Consider the following 16,607-nt stretch of genomic DNA (forward strand, 5'->3'; position numbering starts at 1 on the left):
GCCATCCCTGATCTATTACTTATGGCTTGCAATTTATAAACAGAAAGAGTTACAAACCCCTGTTAGAATCTCTCTGCAGCACTACCACCAACAGCCAAATTAAGGAAAGAGCCCAAATGTCCTTCGACAGATAAATGGATGAAGAAGATGTGGTGTATACATATAATGGGGTACTCCTCACAATCAAAAAGAATGAAATCTTGCTAACCTGCAACATTGTGGATGGAATTAGAGGGTATTATTCTAAGCAAGATAAGTCAGAGAAAAGACAAATAGCGTATGGTTTCATTCATGTTTGGAATTTAAGAAACACACCAGATGAACACAGGGAAGGGAAGGAAAAATAAGATAAAAACAGAGAGGGAGGAAAAATAAGAGACTCTTAAATACAGAGAACAAACTGAGGGTTGCTGGCGGGGTGGTGGTGGGGGATGGGCTAAAGAGCTGATGGGCATTAAGGAGGGCACTTGTTGGGATGAGCACTGGGTGTTACATGGAAGTGATGAGTCACTGGGTTCTACTCCTGAAACCAATACTACACTGTATATTAACTAACTTGAATATAAATACGTTTTTAAAAAAAGAAAAAAAGAGAAGCTAATGTTTATGTTTTGAAGAAAGTGGTGTTACATTTTATAAGCACTATATGGATACAATAGTTGATGTTATGTGTGCCAGCACTTTGTTTAGAGTTGATTTTCTGTTCCATGCTGGGCAGACACCGTTGAGAGAAAAACAAAGCAAAAACTCAAAATAGTAATAAATTTCTCAAAGTCAAATAATGGTTTAATTTTGGTGCAAATGTAGTAAGAGCCTTGAAATTGCTAAGATGGTCCAAATTTGATTACCAATGAAGGCTTTATAACAACTAGCAAAGTTTTAGAGCAAAAGGTTTTTGTTTTCTGTTTTTTGTTTTCTTTGAGAGAGGAAGAAAGCTTGAGTTGGAGAGGGGCAGAGGAAGAGAGAATCTCAAACAGGCTCTATGCTCAGTGGGGAGCCCAACACGGGGGGGTCCATCCCACAAACCTGAGTTCATGACCTAAGCCAAAATCAAGTCGGATGCTCAAAGGACTCAGGCACCCCAAGCAGAAGTTTTTAATCATAAGTGTTTGTTAATAAATTTGGGGAGGGAATGAAATTATATGTAAAATTTACATGGCTTTTGGGGCACCTGAGTGGCCCAGTCGGTTAAGTGTCCGACTTCAGCTTGGGTCATGATCTTGCAGTTCGTGGGTTCGAGCCCTATACTGGGCTTGCTGCTGTCTGCACAGAGCCCGCTTTGGATCCTCTGTCCCCCTCTCTCTGCCCCTGCCCCATTTGTGCTCTCTCAAAAAATAAACGTTAAAAAAAATTTTTTTTTTTTTTTTTAATATACATGCCTTTTTCTTTGGAGAAGAGCCATAACTGCCCAAAGGGTCCAGGTACCCAAACTTGTTAAGAACCACTGCTCCACAGCAGGGTTCCCAAACCAGCGCATCAGCAGCACCCAGAATGGGTTAGAAATGCAAGTTCAGAAACACCCAGCAATCTGCATTTTCCCAGTCCTCCCAGGTGATGTTGACGCAGCTGTAAAGAACCGATGTTCCGGAGTCAGCAGGGACAGTGAGGAAGGGCCTCCTCTAGGAATTTGTTTCTTACGAGCATGTACAGAGCAGCCCAGGATCCCTAGTACAATCAAATGCAGGACGGCATGCACATGACACAAACACCGCTCCCCAGGTCCTTCCCCACAGCAGACACAGCTAATGGACTGTTTTCTTTCTTGAGTTCCCAGAGACAGCACCCTCAACAGGTGGCTTACGCAGCCCTGACCCATGGATCAGTTAGTTAGTTACCCTACAGCCACTGTTCATGTGCCATTCCTGCACTGGAGCTCTGCCTCCCTAGTCAAGGGGAGGGCTGGTGAGTGTTCGCTTACCCAGGAGAAACCCCTCTTCCTCAACTGCGCGAGCTATGCTGGCAAAGTGACAGTGATTCTTTCAAAAGAATGCTCTGCACACAACAAGCAGACCCTTGCAAAAGTATAGAGACTAAATTCTAAGTATAACTGACACAGATTTACTCATTGTTTCACCCTGATCTGAGATTTCAACATCAATACTTTAAACATACTGACAACAGCCTGTGGTGTTTAGAAACCATAGTATTCTTTTAGAAATAGTACAATGTAAGTATTTATAAAATCAGATGGACGTGATGGGGGGGCAGGAAGGAGAAAAAAGAGAAACTGACTGAATTCTATCCTCCCAGGTAAGTCTGAGCAGTTAGAGGTACAAGCACCCGCAAGGTGGGGGAGCAGCCTAGACGAGCTCTTCGGGTGCATTTCATTTTCATAAGCTGTTCCTGGTACAGAAAATGACACCACAGCCCAAGCTGTGGAGCTGTCTCTTCCTTCAGTGTTAAGAACACATCTGTACCGTCCGTGCTGGCCTCTCCACCAACTGTACAAATCCAGCCGGGCCATACCCTCAACTCCCTGCAGCAAGCCTCCTCTTCGAGTGGAGTACCTTGCATTCTGGGTAGGTTTAGGAAGAAAGATGTGGTAAGTGGGGGGGGGGAGGGTGGCGACAAGCAAAGCTTGCGAAGGGTCCCCCACCTCCTGAATCTGGTGGTGGCAGCGAGGTGTGGGCTCCAATTGGCTGTTCCTCATTCAGCCCCTCCCCTGCCCCTTCTAATGGGCTGGAGACTGTGAACAATTCCACGGTCTCCTCCTCCAGCACACTCTACCCACACTAGCCAAGCCCAAGCTGCTCCACTGGAGGATCAACCCACGAACCAGTGACACCAGCTTCTTCCTCCCCTTTCTCTTGCTGTGTCCCATTCATGGCATCTGCGGTAACAACCACATGTCCCCTCAGAGGTCTTGCTTGTACCTTGATAGCAACAGGGTAAACTGTGGCTCCAATCTCAAAACTTCCTTTTTTGAACATCATCACTGATGTATTATTGATGCAGGTTCCTAAAATGCAGAAGAGAGTAAAATGCTATTTCTTTTGGTCCTTTACCTCAGAGGCTAGGAGTTTAAGGACTAAATACAATAATAAAACCTCTTCTAATGGCTTTTCAAACAGGATAAATCTGTCATCTCCATAGCTTATGGATGAACACCTAAAAGGGATAAGCAAGACACTGTACTGTTTCTTACTCTAGTACAAGGTCATTTTCCTAATTAACACACCCAGATTAGATAAAAGGCCAGAGCCACTCAGTGGACTAGGGAGGTCTCAGTAAGAATCTACATGAAGCTGAGATCCCACTGACAATACTATACAGGGGATTCCTGCATTGGGAAAGGTCACACTATGGCCCTCAGTCCAAATTCTGAACTTTCCTGAGTGTTCAGTCCCACAACAAATTTTGAGGGGAACCGAACATTATTCAGTGAAAACAGAGAACCCCTGCAAGGGTTGGGGGACTTGGTCTGGGGTGACAGCAGAGTCATCATCCTGCATGGCCTTCCCACCCTCCCCACCCAGAAACTCTTTGCAGTGATCGACCCCTTCTTACCCTCTGGGAAGATGAGGATGGGTAGCTTGCTTTTATCCTGCACATGCTCAGTCAGTCTTTAGAAGAGACAAATAGAACAAAGGTTCAGACAGCCTTATGTCCATCATCACCAAATGCACTTATAAAACAACCTATGCAGATGTCACAGGGGATGTCGTATATGAATTAACAAATACGACTATCTTTTACAGACCCACAGTCTAAATTGTGTAAAGACAAAACTTATGAAGACACAGAAAATCAGATGACTACTATTTAACTCCTACAACTATCGAATACAGTCTTAACATCTATGTAGGGGACACTGCTCAAACTTGGGGCTACTAAAAGAATGTGCCTGCCACAGGGCCTTGAGGACAGCACCCTCAATAAACACCTGTTACTGGACTTCTGGACTTCCTAACAGCCATGCTGGGTTGGACCTACAGTCCACCTGGCTTTACACCATCCCTGAGAGATGCGGTAAAGGGAGTCCAATGGCAGGTCCATTTGCCCTGTGGGATACCGCCTCACCTGAGTCTTGCTGCTCTCCATTCCCTGCAAAGCTCTCACCATTGCTTACACCACATCTACCTTTCTTTCAAACTTGAAAACAGAGAAGCACTTGGTTCCATTGCCTTAAGTTGGTTTTTATTTGTGATAATTAATTCACCTTGAGATTTCAGATAGTGTTAAAAGTTCATATGTTTAGGGGCACCTGGGTGGCTCAGTCGGTTAAGTGTCTGACTTCCGCTCAGGTCATGATCTTATAGTTGGTGGGTTGGAACCCCGCATTGGGCTCTGAGTTGTCAGCACAGAGCCTGCTTTGGATTCTGTGTTTCCCTCTTTCTCTGCCCTTCCCTTTCTCATGCTCTGTCTCTGTCTCTCAAAAAATGAATAAACATTAAAAAAAAATTTTTTTTAAAGTTCATACATTTATCACAAGGAATAAAAAAGGTTAATTAATAGACGTTACTAACTTGACAAATGATACTAGGCTTTCTATACTTTTTATATTCCGTATTTTAGGGAAAAAATGTTTTACTATGAAAGCAGTCTAGGCTCAGTGTAGAAGACACTGTAATTCCACTGTGGAGGGATAACTACCCCTAAAATGCATACATTCTAACTGGTCTCACGGAGCAATGGCATTTCATTGATTTACCTTTTAGCCACCAGGTGGCGATCTTTCACTTCAGAACGCTCGAACCAGACGTGCGGGCAGGCCTTCACCATGGCTCTCTGAATCACACCCATGAGTCCCCCGTGCACTTGACCCACCTAACCTCACACAAAGGAATAACTGGGAGTGAAACCATCCTCACACAAATCCCCCACTCTGTGGAGAAAGCCCCAGATACCATAAGGAAAGTACCGCAACCTCTCACCCTCTAACATTTTATTGATCAACACATTTCTCACTATAAAGACACCATTGTTAGACTCCCTGAATCTTACATTCGCCTTTTAATCAGCCAAAGCAAAAATATGTAATTGAAAACACAGCTGAAAGCCCTAAAAAGAACTAATGGAGCTGAGCAATACCTTGTATAAAAATGCTTTCCCTGGGCAGATTGTCCAATGCCCTTGAACCCAGTCCTTTCAAATCCTTCCAGTCCTTTCAAATCCTTCCCTGTCCTTCACCCCTTTCCATGGTCTACCTAAACATCCAAAGTCTAATCTCCAACCGCACTCAGTTACTCTGCTCAGAATACTTCCTATCAAAGTACCGAGGAGTTCTCAAAGCAATAGAAACAAAGGCTACAATGTATGTTGGGGCCCACATGTAAAAACATGGCTCCATGTTTACACCCTTAGGTAAGAGCTCTATGAAGGGACCAGAAGCGTCCTAGCCCTGAGCATTCTAAAGTTCTTACTTGCCCAAGAAAGCAACAGAGGAAGGTCTTACCATGGCATAGTAGCCATCACTGGCCAAAATGATGACATCAATGGGAGAGGTGTGATTGGCCACGCAGATGCCACCGTTTCGAGGCCTGTTTTCCCTGTGTTTAAAACATATGCAAAGCAACAAAAATTCATGGGAAACCATTCATGTGGAGCCTGCTGCCCCCTCCTCACCAGCTCCATCAGCTCTGAGAGCTCAGAAGAGCACCCCACGGGCCGGCTGCAGGTAGGTTGTGTTTTGCCAGTGCCATTTCCCTCCACATCATACCAAGTGACCTCACCTGTCATGGTAGGTAATGATGGCTGTCAGGGCTCGCACGCAGATCCGGTAACACATTAAGTGAACATGTTTACTCAGGAACTCCTTAAACCTGATACAACAGGACAAAGATTTTTGTTTTTATTTTACGCACGGGAAGGCAGGAAAGTTACTGACTCTAACAATGTAATTATCACTGCCTACAGTCCTTTATGACTGCTAAGTATTTTTATAAATATTGGTGGATATGATAAAACTACAATGTAAGAGTGTCTTTATGCCTGCATATGAGGACACAAAGAAATGAGGAGAACTGCTTAAATTCACCTAAGTTAATGGGTTTAGAATTCATAGCTCTCAAATGTCCACCACAGGTGAGTCTCCTCAATTCTCTTCCTTCCCAGCCAACACCTAGAGGCAGGGCAAAGGAGAGAGGGTCTGACCTCACCAGCCCAGGGAAGAAGAGAGCCAGCTCTCGAACTTTCAGATGAAACAAATTTCTCTTCAAAAAAAAAAAAAAAAAAAAACAACACGAAAAAGCCCTACCTATATTTCTTATCCTCTTACCAATTTATCAACACAGCAGAATGCTCAAAAGTAAACAATGTGCTGTAAAATCTGCTGGCACTGAACTCCACGGCTGTGAGGTTCCTCCCTTCAACACTCTTCCCAGAGTGTGTCAGAGGGCAAAAGAACACAGTCACAGATCAAGACTGGTGAAAAAAAAACAAAAAACCCCCACAACCTTCATGCTGATGCCACTGTTATCACTGGCTTATCTTATCTATCGAAGATGCTGTGGATGTGGCTGTCCCCAAAGGAGTGGCCTGGCTGGAGCCACCATTTGTGGACATGGACTCACCTCCCGTTTGGCAGGTATCCCACCACGGTTGTGCCCACCACCAGAAGGCTAATCCCAGTGAAAGCAAGAGCTATCCTGTAAGGAAGAAGACCCATGAGAACACAGCACACAAATCCTTGCACTAAGGACAGAATCAAGAATGTGAAAATGAAAGTGGGCATCACAAAACCACCCCCAAGACCTGATCACCCAGGACCCATCTAGATAAGAGCTCCATCTAGAAAAGTGAGCAGGCCTATCATCACCAGAGAACATCTGAATTCCAAGCTGCCAGTGAACTGTGGATTTGGCTCTCAGCTGACACGACCTCCTCAGGCATCAGGCTGCCAGAAAGACGATGGAAAAGCCTGTTGGCTGCTGTGCCCTCAGGCACCTGCTGTCCTGCTGTCTTACCCTTCCCTTTGGCTCTGCACCCTGGCAGAAGCACAGCTTCTGTGTAGAGCAACAGGAAGTAGAGCCCGAAGGTACCAGGAGCTAGCAAGGCGTACTCAGAATAGTACACGGCACAGAAAAACGGAGAGATCAATGTTGCCTCTGTATTAGAGAGGCACGCTTACAGGAAAGAATTGGCCGTGCCCAGGGAGCAGTAATCAGAGTACACCACGTTCCCTGGCCCTGTGTTTAGGCCACGTAGGCGAGCAGTTTGATTTTAAGAAACCCAACTATTTCTGTCTGATATGCAGAGAATCCAAGGGCCTCTAAAGGATAATCACCAGTGTACCCTTCCAAGGGTCGGACGGACCGGCCAGTGACAGAATCATACCATGATCCTTTCTAAAACGGGAAAGCAAAGCAGGGCGACCCAGGTAGGTCAGTCACACCTCGGGCTTAGAGGCAGCGGCTCAGGCCTTTTGTCCCCATGAGGCCTGCCCTCACCTGAGTGGCAGAAGGAAGCAATATCGAATCAGCACTCCTAATCCCCATAAGACTGTGAGCCGAAGGCTGATGTACTGGAAGTTATAGTTGGTTCTGCTCAGCAGGTTCCAGGACTCCAATTCCTCTGCTGAGAATCTCTTTGTCACCTCATCATCCATAATGGTCTCCATTCCTTTCCGGCAAAAGTAGAAGATGTCAGAGAGCTCAAACTCTGGAGTATTATCCAGAGCCTTACTACTACCACTTCGGCGGATTTCTTTGATCTCTTCTTCCAGCGAAGTGGGATCTTTTGCAATGATTCCTGCAAAAGAGAACACCCCTGTCAAGCGGCATGTTGGGAGGGAGCACGTTAAAAACATTCAGAGTCCACATCCTCCCTCTGATACAGTGAAGAGTATGTGTGGAATTACAAGCACTCAGGAACATAGACGGTTTGGGATAAGGAGTGAGAGCCAGGCTTACCATTCGTATAGGGCTTGTAAAGTTGGTGGTTCTTTTCCTTGGCGCCTCTCTCCATTCTCAAGGTGGCCCACTGTGGGGGGAAATGGCAACACAAGGAATGAGACCCTTCTTCACACAGTGAATGCCGCCATTTCCATCCCGGAAAGTCCCCATCCTGGTCACCTGAGATGGGACTGTGGCTGAGGAAGCACCCGCTCTATAAGGAAAGTCAAAGCCTTCTCCTTCTAGAGCAGGCCCCTCCTTGATAACAAGGCGACAAAAGTTAAGTTATCTATAGCAAAGGCCTGAGGACACCTGGGTCTGTTTCTCAGGCCTAGGTTCTCTCTGAATCTTTGTCTCCAGGATACTGAAAGAATTCACCAACTGCTGGTACACAGACCTCTTGCATTTCCTTGTCACTGCCAAACAGCAGCTATTCACAAACAGCAAAATCAAGCATCCTTTAAGCGACTGCCTACCACCTGATGCTAGCTACCTCCCAAATTATTCCAAAAGCCACAGTTTTAGTTTTTGAATATTAAAAAAATCTGTATGTCTAGACTGTCCATCTACCTCTAAGTAGCCTTTTAATAGAAGGACCCCAAGACCTGACATAGAAGGGCCTGAGAGTGGTTTAGTATTAAACAAAATCACACAAAAACACTATTTGGAGGGGCGCTTGGGTGGCTCAGTCAGTTAAGTGACCGACTCTTGATTTCAGCTCGAGTCATGATGTGAGTTCGAGCCCCATGTCGGGCCCCCTGTTAACAGTGTGGAGCCTGCTTGGGATTCTCTCTCTCTCCTCTCTCTCTGCTCCTCCCTCTCTCTCTCAAAATAAATAAATATACATTAAAAACAACAACAAAAACAACACTGCTTGGAGGTTTAAAGAAAATCTAGTTTGACACCTCTGCTAAGTCCTTTAATCACCTCACTCCACACTCTTTTCCATCTACAAAATAGGACTGATAGGATGTCAACCTCCTGCTTCATAGGGTCACTGGGATCAGATGAGATCAGGTATATGACAGAGGCTGGGAAACTGCAGACCACCCTAACTGTCCTCATTGCTACTGAAATACTAGCAGATTCCAGAAACGATCTAGAAAAGAAGCCTCTTCCTAGAGCCTCCCTTCTTTAACATCCATCTAGCCAAAGTCAGCGAGCCAGGGTCTCTCCCGCTACCCTCAGAACGAGAAGTGGCAACAAGCTCACTCTCCCTGCCTGGAATGTTAGTGCTACACAGAAAGCTATGCCCATGACCAAAGAAATAGAACAGATATTTTAAAAGGTGTCTTTTCAAACTTCAGTTTCCTCAGTTACGCAAGCTATCGTTCTGTGACACAGCAAAACCCACACGGCCTACAGTGCCTGGTGCGGACTCTGCTGGCAGAGTCACGCGTAGTAGGAAGGCTGTGCCGCACGGTCTAGCAAAGCCAAAGGCAGGACACGAGTTTCTTCGGTGATCTGACCTCATGTGGAAACTTCTTAAACAGACAGCTTAGAGTCACCCACTCAAAGAGGGGTCTAAGGCAAGAAAACCCACATTACCCATTTTCTATACATCAGGTATTTAATTAGCACTGATGTTTTCTGGCTCTACGCATGGATGATCTTTTCTAGAAGAAAATGTAAATGAAGCTCCTAAAATGGAGGAAGGTGGATCCCACCTGTGAAGTCCATCTAGGGAGGAGGCGAATAGGGGCAAGAGAGCTTAGAACAAGCCTGACATATACAGACACAGGTTGCTCAACCAGAATTTAGGCTTTTCCATTTTGGTCAAGACTGCATGAGTACAGCAAACATAGAATCAGAAAAACTTGGTTCTATAGGACAACTTTGGTATTTAGACAAGGTTGCAACAGGCAGGTAATATACGACATCAAGCCTCTTGAGCACTAGAATTGAAGTCTGTGAGGACTGCTTCACTATGCAAAATTCAAGATTTCTGTGGTGTTTTAATGGGAAAGGTACAGGTCAAATGAGACCCTATGTCTCCCAGCTCTACCACAGAGCTGTCCTAAATGTCGCCTTGCCCTCCTGCTTTGTACCTGTAGCTTTGCTTTGTCACACTTCAGGTACATTACAAAATGCTTCTGGGTTTAGAAGGGAACTGTGCAGTCACAAGAGTAGGAGGAAGGAGGGCAGGGCTAGAGGAACCTGGTTGTCGGCAGCGAAAAGCCTGTCACGGAGTGGGCCAATCCGTGAACTGGACTGCGTCAGCCTGGTGCAGAAGACTGAATGTAAGGGGTGACGCACAGGAGTAATGTCTGACAACCACACATCTGGCTTCTATGAGCTGTCACCTTATTAAAGAAGTACAGTGTTCAGAGACCCAGAATAAAACGGAGAATCCTAGGTTCAGAGTTCATTCCTATGAACCTCCTCTCCTTCCCCTGATGTGAGATGCCATCTACCGTGCTACTCAGTATCAGATTACCAAATCATTCCCTTCTCAGCTTCTCCCAGAGAAGAGACCATATGAGAGCATTAACAATGCCACATGCTCAGGTAACATTAAACCCAAGGCAGACCTTGGCAGGTGAGGAGGTGCAGGCCCAGTCCCTAAAAAGGCAGACGGTTCACTGGTGCATTTTTGCTAGTTGCTCCTTCTACTGAATGCTACAATTTAGGAATTAATCACAAGTAACGTCTAATAGTCTTAGCAACACTAATCTCAGCAGTCAGCCCCCACTGCATTTTTCCACATATATATCCAAAGAATGAGGCCCTTAGAAAAACCAGGCTCCCATCATCCAGCACCTTTATTCTCCTGCAAACACTACCTCTTTTAATGTCTCTTTTCTTTCCCTGCTTCAGCTGTAACCTCCAAGTAGCTACTAGCAAATCTGCAAATCTTTACTTCACAGAAGTGCCAACCTCTATTCCTAATCGTCTGCTGGTCATCTCCACGTTCAAGTCCAGCTGGCTCTTAACAGCATGTGGCGAACTCAAAACAGCATACCTCCTCCCAACCCCAAAAGTGCTCCACTCCCTGTGGCCCCAGGATCACTATCTCTCTGGTCATGCAAGCTTTCAAGCTTCCCATCTGTCACCAAGTCATAGCAATCCTCCCCTGAAATGGCACCCTTCCACAGCTGCCTCTTGTGTGATGTCATCACCTTTGTCCCTAGCCTATTCTCTTGCCTGTATTAATGCAAAGGCGATTCAATTGCTCTTTCCTCCCTTCATGCCACCCAAACACATGCTGCCAGTCTGATCATGTCACTTCCTTGCTCAAAAACCTTCAATCGTTCTCCAATAGATAAAGAAACACTTAGTTTTGGGGTGCCTGGCTGGCTCAGTCGGTTAAGCATCCGACTTCGGCTCAGATGATGATGTCACAGTTCGTGGGCTTGAGCCCTGCATCGGGCTCTGTGCTGACAGCTCAGAGCCTGGAGCCTACTTCCAATTCTGGGTTTCCCTCTCTGCCCTTCCCCGCTCACGCGCTCTCTCTCTCTCTCTCTCTAATAAACACTGAAAAAAAAAAAAAAAAGAAACACTTGGTTTTATAATCCACCTCACTCCCTCTGTGCATCCAATGTTTTTACCCCACTAAACTATGTACCGTCTGCACTTCTAGAATGCTTTTGCCTTTTTAAGATCCAGTTCAAATGCCAACCCTTATACAAAATATTAGTTAATTCCTGTGGAGTTCATCTCTGCCTGTGTATTTTAACTGGCATCTAATTGTAAATTGGTTCTGTATGCATATACTTGTCTTTCGTAGACTATGAACACCTTAAGGGGCGGGAGCCAGAACCTACCCATGTTCTCACTCCAGCAGAGTCTGACAGAGGAGAGGGCCCCGCACGTAGTAGGCAGTCAATAAGGGCTGTATTTAATTAATCAACTCCCAGGATTTCTCTTCATCAAGGTCTCCGCATGAAAAGATGAGGGATAGGGGCGCCTGGGTGGCGCAGTCGGTTAAGCGTCCGACTTCAGCCAGGTCACGATCTCGCGGTCCGTGAGTTCGAGCCCCGCGTCGGGCTCTGGGCTGATGGCTCAGAGCCTGGAGCCTGTTTCCGATTCTGTGTCTCCCTCTCTCTCTGCCCCTCCCCCGTTCATGCTCTGTCTCTCTCTGTCCCAAAAATAAATAAAAAACGTTGAAAAAAATTAAAAAAAAAAAAAGAAAAGATGAGGGATAAAACCTAAAACTACTTCCCATCATCTTCCCCACCACAGTCACCTTCTCACCTTGTTCAGCTCATCCTTTCAGCCACTCAGGGTTATGTTACAATCACCCTTCTCACTGGGGTTGGGAGGGCAGACCTGACTGACACGACCTCGCTCACTATAGGCACATAAGGACCTGTTACTACTTCTGCTCTGTAGATGAGGAAGCACGTGGGAAAGCCTGATGACTGAAGTCAAGTTGCAGAGCTCGTGAGAAGAGCGCTGAATTTCAAGCTAAGGGCCACTGGACTGGAAAGCTCATGCCCATCCCACTACAATCCCACTGTACAGCCTCTTGGGTTTCCTCACAACCACCACTTGCTTTCTAGCACTCTCTGTCAGCCACTTCGGCTTTGGACTTCAATGTTACAACAGTCTCTGACCTGACCTGATAAATCTCTAGCCTATGAGGGAAAATAACTCCAGTCATTTCTTTCCATCTATTTCTATACTTTCTACTTTCTCCTTTCCCAAATCATCTTCAACTCAGTGGGAAGTCCACTCCCAGGACTTCTACCCCAAATAATACCATCATCACTGTGTTTAGGGTATATGTGAAGCACCAACATTAAAACAAAACCACTTTTAAAGAACACTGCTGCCCTCTGCGCACGAAGACCTTCTGCAACTCAGCACTGACAAGACCTACACTGAGTTAAGTCTTCCAGGACAGGGAACAGAGAAGGCACTGACCCACCCATATTCTCCCCTTGGCAGGTATACCAACATTCTTTTACAGACAAGGATGTACTAATTGTGGGAAACTAGCTGTTAAGCCAGGGCTTACTTCGTTCTGCCAAAAGCACAGGTATCACTACAGTATGGACCATGAGATATGCAGTTTTAATAATCCTTATGAAGATTACCCAGTAAAAGTGGCTGATAAAATCCCAAAACATGGATACAAAGTTATAATACATATATATATAAATATGTATTATATGCATAACATATGTAATATACAATATATATTACACATATTATACATATATTACGTATATTATACATATAATACATATATATACTATTAACCACAACATATGAACGCATTTGCCAAAGAAAGACTAAAAGGTAACACACGTACAAAACGTTAAAGGTACTATAAGCTGGGTAAACATCAACGAATGTTTAAAATTCTTTAATATTATATTATTTGTCTGGTTATCTACTGCTACATAACAAACCACCCCATAACTCAGAGGCTTAAAACACCACCACCAATTATTTTGCTCATGAATCTGCAAATTGTACCAGGTTTGACATCGGCTGGGTGGCTCAAAGGCTGAGGGCTGGGATCCTCTGCTGACTTGTTCACTCCTGTGTGTGGTAGTTGATGATGGTTGTCAGGGCCTCCTTGGGACTGAGAGCTGGAATACCTAATACACGGCCTGGCCTGGGCTTCCTCACAACATGGCAGCTAACTTCCAGGGACAAACATCCCAAGAGTCAGACAGAAGGTATATTGCCATTTTTAACCTAATCTCACATGTTACAAAGTAGAATTAACATCCACTACCTTCTATTTGTTAGAAACAAGTCATAAAGCACGCCCCTATTCATAAGGAAGTCAATCAGAATTCTACCTTTTGATGGCAGACATCAGAATCACTCGGGGAGTTTAAAAATACCCATCCAGACCAACTGAATCAGAATCTCTGGGAAGATTCTAGTACTCCCAAAAAAGTAGTACTTTTAAAATGCTTCCCTAGGTAACTCAAATGTATAGTTGGAGACTGAACCACAGAATTAAGATGATCTCTGAGCTTCCTTCCAGTTCCAAAATTCTAGATTATCAGCCCAATGTAAGAAAGGATGAAGGAGCTAAAAAAGGTAAAATAAAAAGTCTATTAAAAAAAAAAACAAAACAGGGGCGCCTGGGTGGCTCAGTCGGTTAAGCGTCTGACTTCGGTTCAGGTCATGATCTCATGGTCCGTGAGTTCGAGCCCTGTGTCGGGCTCTGTGCTGACAGCTCAGAGCCTGTTTCAGATTCTGTGTCTCCCTCTTTCTCTCTCCTCCCCCACTCATGCTCTGTCTCTCTCTTCTCAAAAATAAATAAACGTTAAAAAAAAAATTAAAAAAAAAAAAACCACAAGCACAGATGTATTTTTAGATGTATACATGGATACACACATGTATACTTTCCAAGATCTATAACCAGTTTGGCCAAATCCAACTTGTGTCTAATACTAATGCTGATAAATACAGCATTCAGTTCTTACTGTCCATTAAGGTCAACTCCGAACAGTAATAGTGAGACAAGACCAGATACTCTTGCAGAGCCACCTATAACCTTGCTGGAATTTAGCAGGCCTTTCTAGCCCACCTGACTCTAGCTCACAGCCAATTTGTAATTACCCACATAGCTCCACAGGACAGTGCCAAGAGCACCCAGAGCCCTCTCAGCCCCTGGTACTACTGCTAGGAAATAAGAAGTGCAAATCTAGTTGCCGAAATCCTCAATCTTGAGGTCAAAACTGGATATACCTAAATATACACACATTATTTCCAGAAGCACTTCTAAATCACTGTGCCTCAAACTAGTGATTTTCAAGATGTGGTCAACAAAGAAAGTTTCTGATGGCCAAGATTATCTATCCCATGGATTGGCCCAACAATATATATCTAATGAATTTTCCACTGTGTAATTATTATCTACATTAAAGTCACAAAAGCATACATTTAAAAATATAGTCACAATTAGAATGATTTTAATTGGCTATGAACTTTTAATATATTAATTTGGGGGGACATATTCAAATGGAAAAGGGAATATGTACAGATCCTAGGTCAGTTTAAAGTGGTTAATTTTATGTCAATGTCACCTCAAAATTTTTTAATGTAAAATCATAATTCTTACAGGAATATTAAATACTAAATCCCAATATTCAATAATATACATAAAAATATTTCCCACTATAAAGTAACATTTCATACAGCTTGCTTAATCTTTCAGAGTCTCTATTTTCCACTGATAAAATGTAGATGCCCTGTCCACTGAAGAATAAGTAACCAAAGGAAAATGACTGAATTTTTATGAACCGTAAGATACCAGATGAACAAATAATTTCTCAAATTTTGCATTTCTCAAATTATATATGGTCTCAGCTATGAAAAAGAATACCTGAAGATTTGGTGACAACTGAAAACAGATATTGCTAACAAGTTATCAACTCTTTGGATAGATATTAAAAGTCCTGTGGCACAGATCAACTTTAGGAAATACTACTTCTCACCCATTTCCTTTACATTGTGGCCACTTTTGTTCAGGGTATAATTGGCTAGGTTCTGACATATGTTAAGAAATTTATTGTCCTTCTCTTCTATCTTTAGGAAAATAAACCAATTCATCAAATGACCTGCCATGTTAATTCTTTCTGTCCGAAATGCAAGAACCTACGGAAGATAAATGTAAGATAAATGTTTGAACTAGAGAAAGGTCTCTCCCACACGTATCAGTGAGGAAATACCTTAACAGGAGCTCTGTGTTTCAATATCTGTTACATAAGAAGAGGCAGAGTCTGGCAGTGATTTTTAATCCTAAGCTCCTCTTTTTTTTTTTTTTTTAATTTTTTTTTTTCAACGTTTTTAATTTATTTTTGGGACAGAGAGAGACAGAGCATGAACGGGGGAGGGGCAGAGAGAGAGGGAGACACAGAATCGGAAACAGGCTCCAGGCTCTGAGCCATCAGCCCAGAGCCCGACGCGGGGCTCGAACTCACGGACCGTGAGATCGTGACCTGGCTGAAGTCGGACGCTTAACCGACTGCGCCACCCAGGCGCCCCGAAAGCTCCTCTTTTTTAAATAAATAGGCAAGGTGTGGAGATACGGAAGGTTCCTTTGCTCAGAGGAATCATTCAAGTACTTTAGCTGGAAAAGAAAGTTTGCTGAAGGCTTTCACAAGTACACATTTTTTTTTTTTAAACTCAAAATGCCACTTCCCAGTCTCTCAACTTTCTCTGTATGCAACAGAGAGATAATAATCTGCCAGACAAGAACAACTCTTTGCTAACAGCATTTCTTCCCTCCTCTGTGAAGCAACTATTTGTAAACGGCACAACTTACCGCAAAGATTTTTAACAAGGTTTTCATGTAGAGCTTTCGGATACCAAAGGAGACTCCAAAAATGGCAGGGACTATGATGAAAACGAGGAGGAGGGTGAAGAGGACGGTCAGGGAGATGCCCAGAAGGTTGACAATCAGGCTGTCAAAGGGGAGCAACAGGAACATGGTGGAGGATCCAGGCAGGGCCAGTGCCCTCCTCCCCAAGAACAAACCACTGTCTTCGGATGGTCCTATCAGACAGCACCAGCCTGGGAGAGAAAGCGAGTCCCCATAGGATAGCAAACCCTGTTCCAAGTTCACATCATTCGACTGCCTAGGGGCAGGAGGACCGTAAAAAAAGGCCGTAGGGGACAGCCCAAAAATGCCAGCTCTCTCCAGAACAGATGGACTCTGGAGGTGAATGAGGCAGGAGCGATCTTCAGCACAAGCATCTGGGTCCGGGAGCAGTTTCTGTGAAAGTGAGTAGCATGGGAGGGATCTCTGCTCTGCTCCCCTTATGCTCCTTTCCTTCTAGAAGTTTTACTTTTTCTTTCCTGCTC

The 16,607-nt window shown here is 44.3% G+C and overlaps 1 protein-coding gene across 2 annotated transcripts in view; it reads right to left on the minus strand.

Annotated features, from left to right (window-relative positions):
- Positions 1-16,577, minus strand: part of GPAT4 (glycerol-3-phosphate acyltransferase 4) — a 24,589-nt gene extending 8,012 nt beyond the window's left edge. Inside the window, exons 1-9 of one of the 2 annotated variants that reach the window (XM_040451368.1) lie at positions 16,069-16,577; positions 7,851-7,920; positions 7,389-7,689; positions 6,513-6,587; positions 5,673-5,762; positions 5,396-5,489; positions 4,652-4,767; positions 3,508-3,563; positions 2,874-2,959 (exon numbers count right to left, since the gene is read on the minus strand). In XM_040451368.1, coding sequence (XP_040307302.1) covers positions 2,874-2,959; positions 3,508-3,563; positions 4,652-4,767; positions 5,396-5,489; positions 5,673-5,762; positions 6,513-6,587; positions 7,389-7,689; positions 7,851-7,920; positions 16,069-16,233 — 1,053 coding nt within the window. In that variant the 5' untranslated portion in view covers positions 16,234-16,577. The remainder of the gene's footprint in view (positions 1-2,873; positions 2,960-3,507; positions 3,564-4,651; positions 4,768-5,395; positions 5,490-5,672; positions 5,763-6,512; positions 6,588-7,388; positions 7,690-7,850; positions 7,921-16,068) is intronic. The other variant, XM_040451282.1, reaches the window with a different exon arrangement.
- Positions 16,578-16,607: the final 30 nt, after the last annotated feature.

This window comes from Herpailurus yagouaroundi, unplaced genomic scaffold, assembly GCF_014898765.1.
Source record: "Herpailurus yagouaroundi ecotype Mexico unplaced genomic scaffold, PumYag 28, whole genome shotgun sequence".
NCBI lineage: Eukaryota > Metazoa > Chordata > Mammalia > Carnivora > Felidae > Herpailurus > Herpailurus yagouaroundi.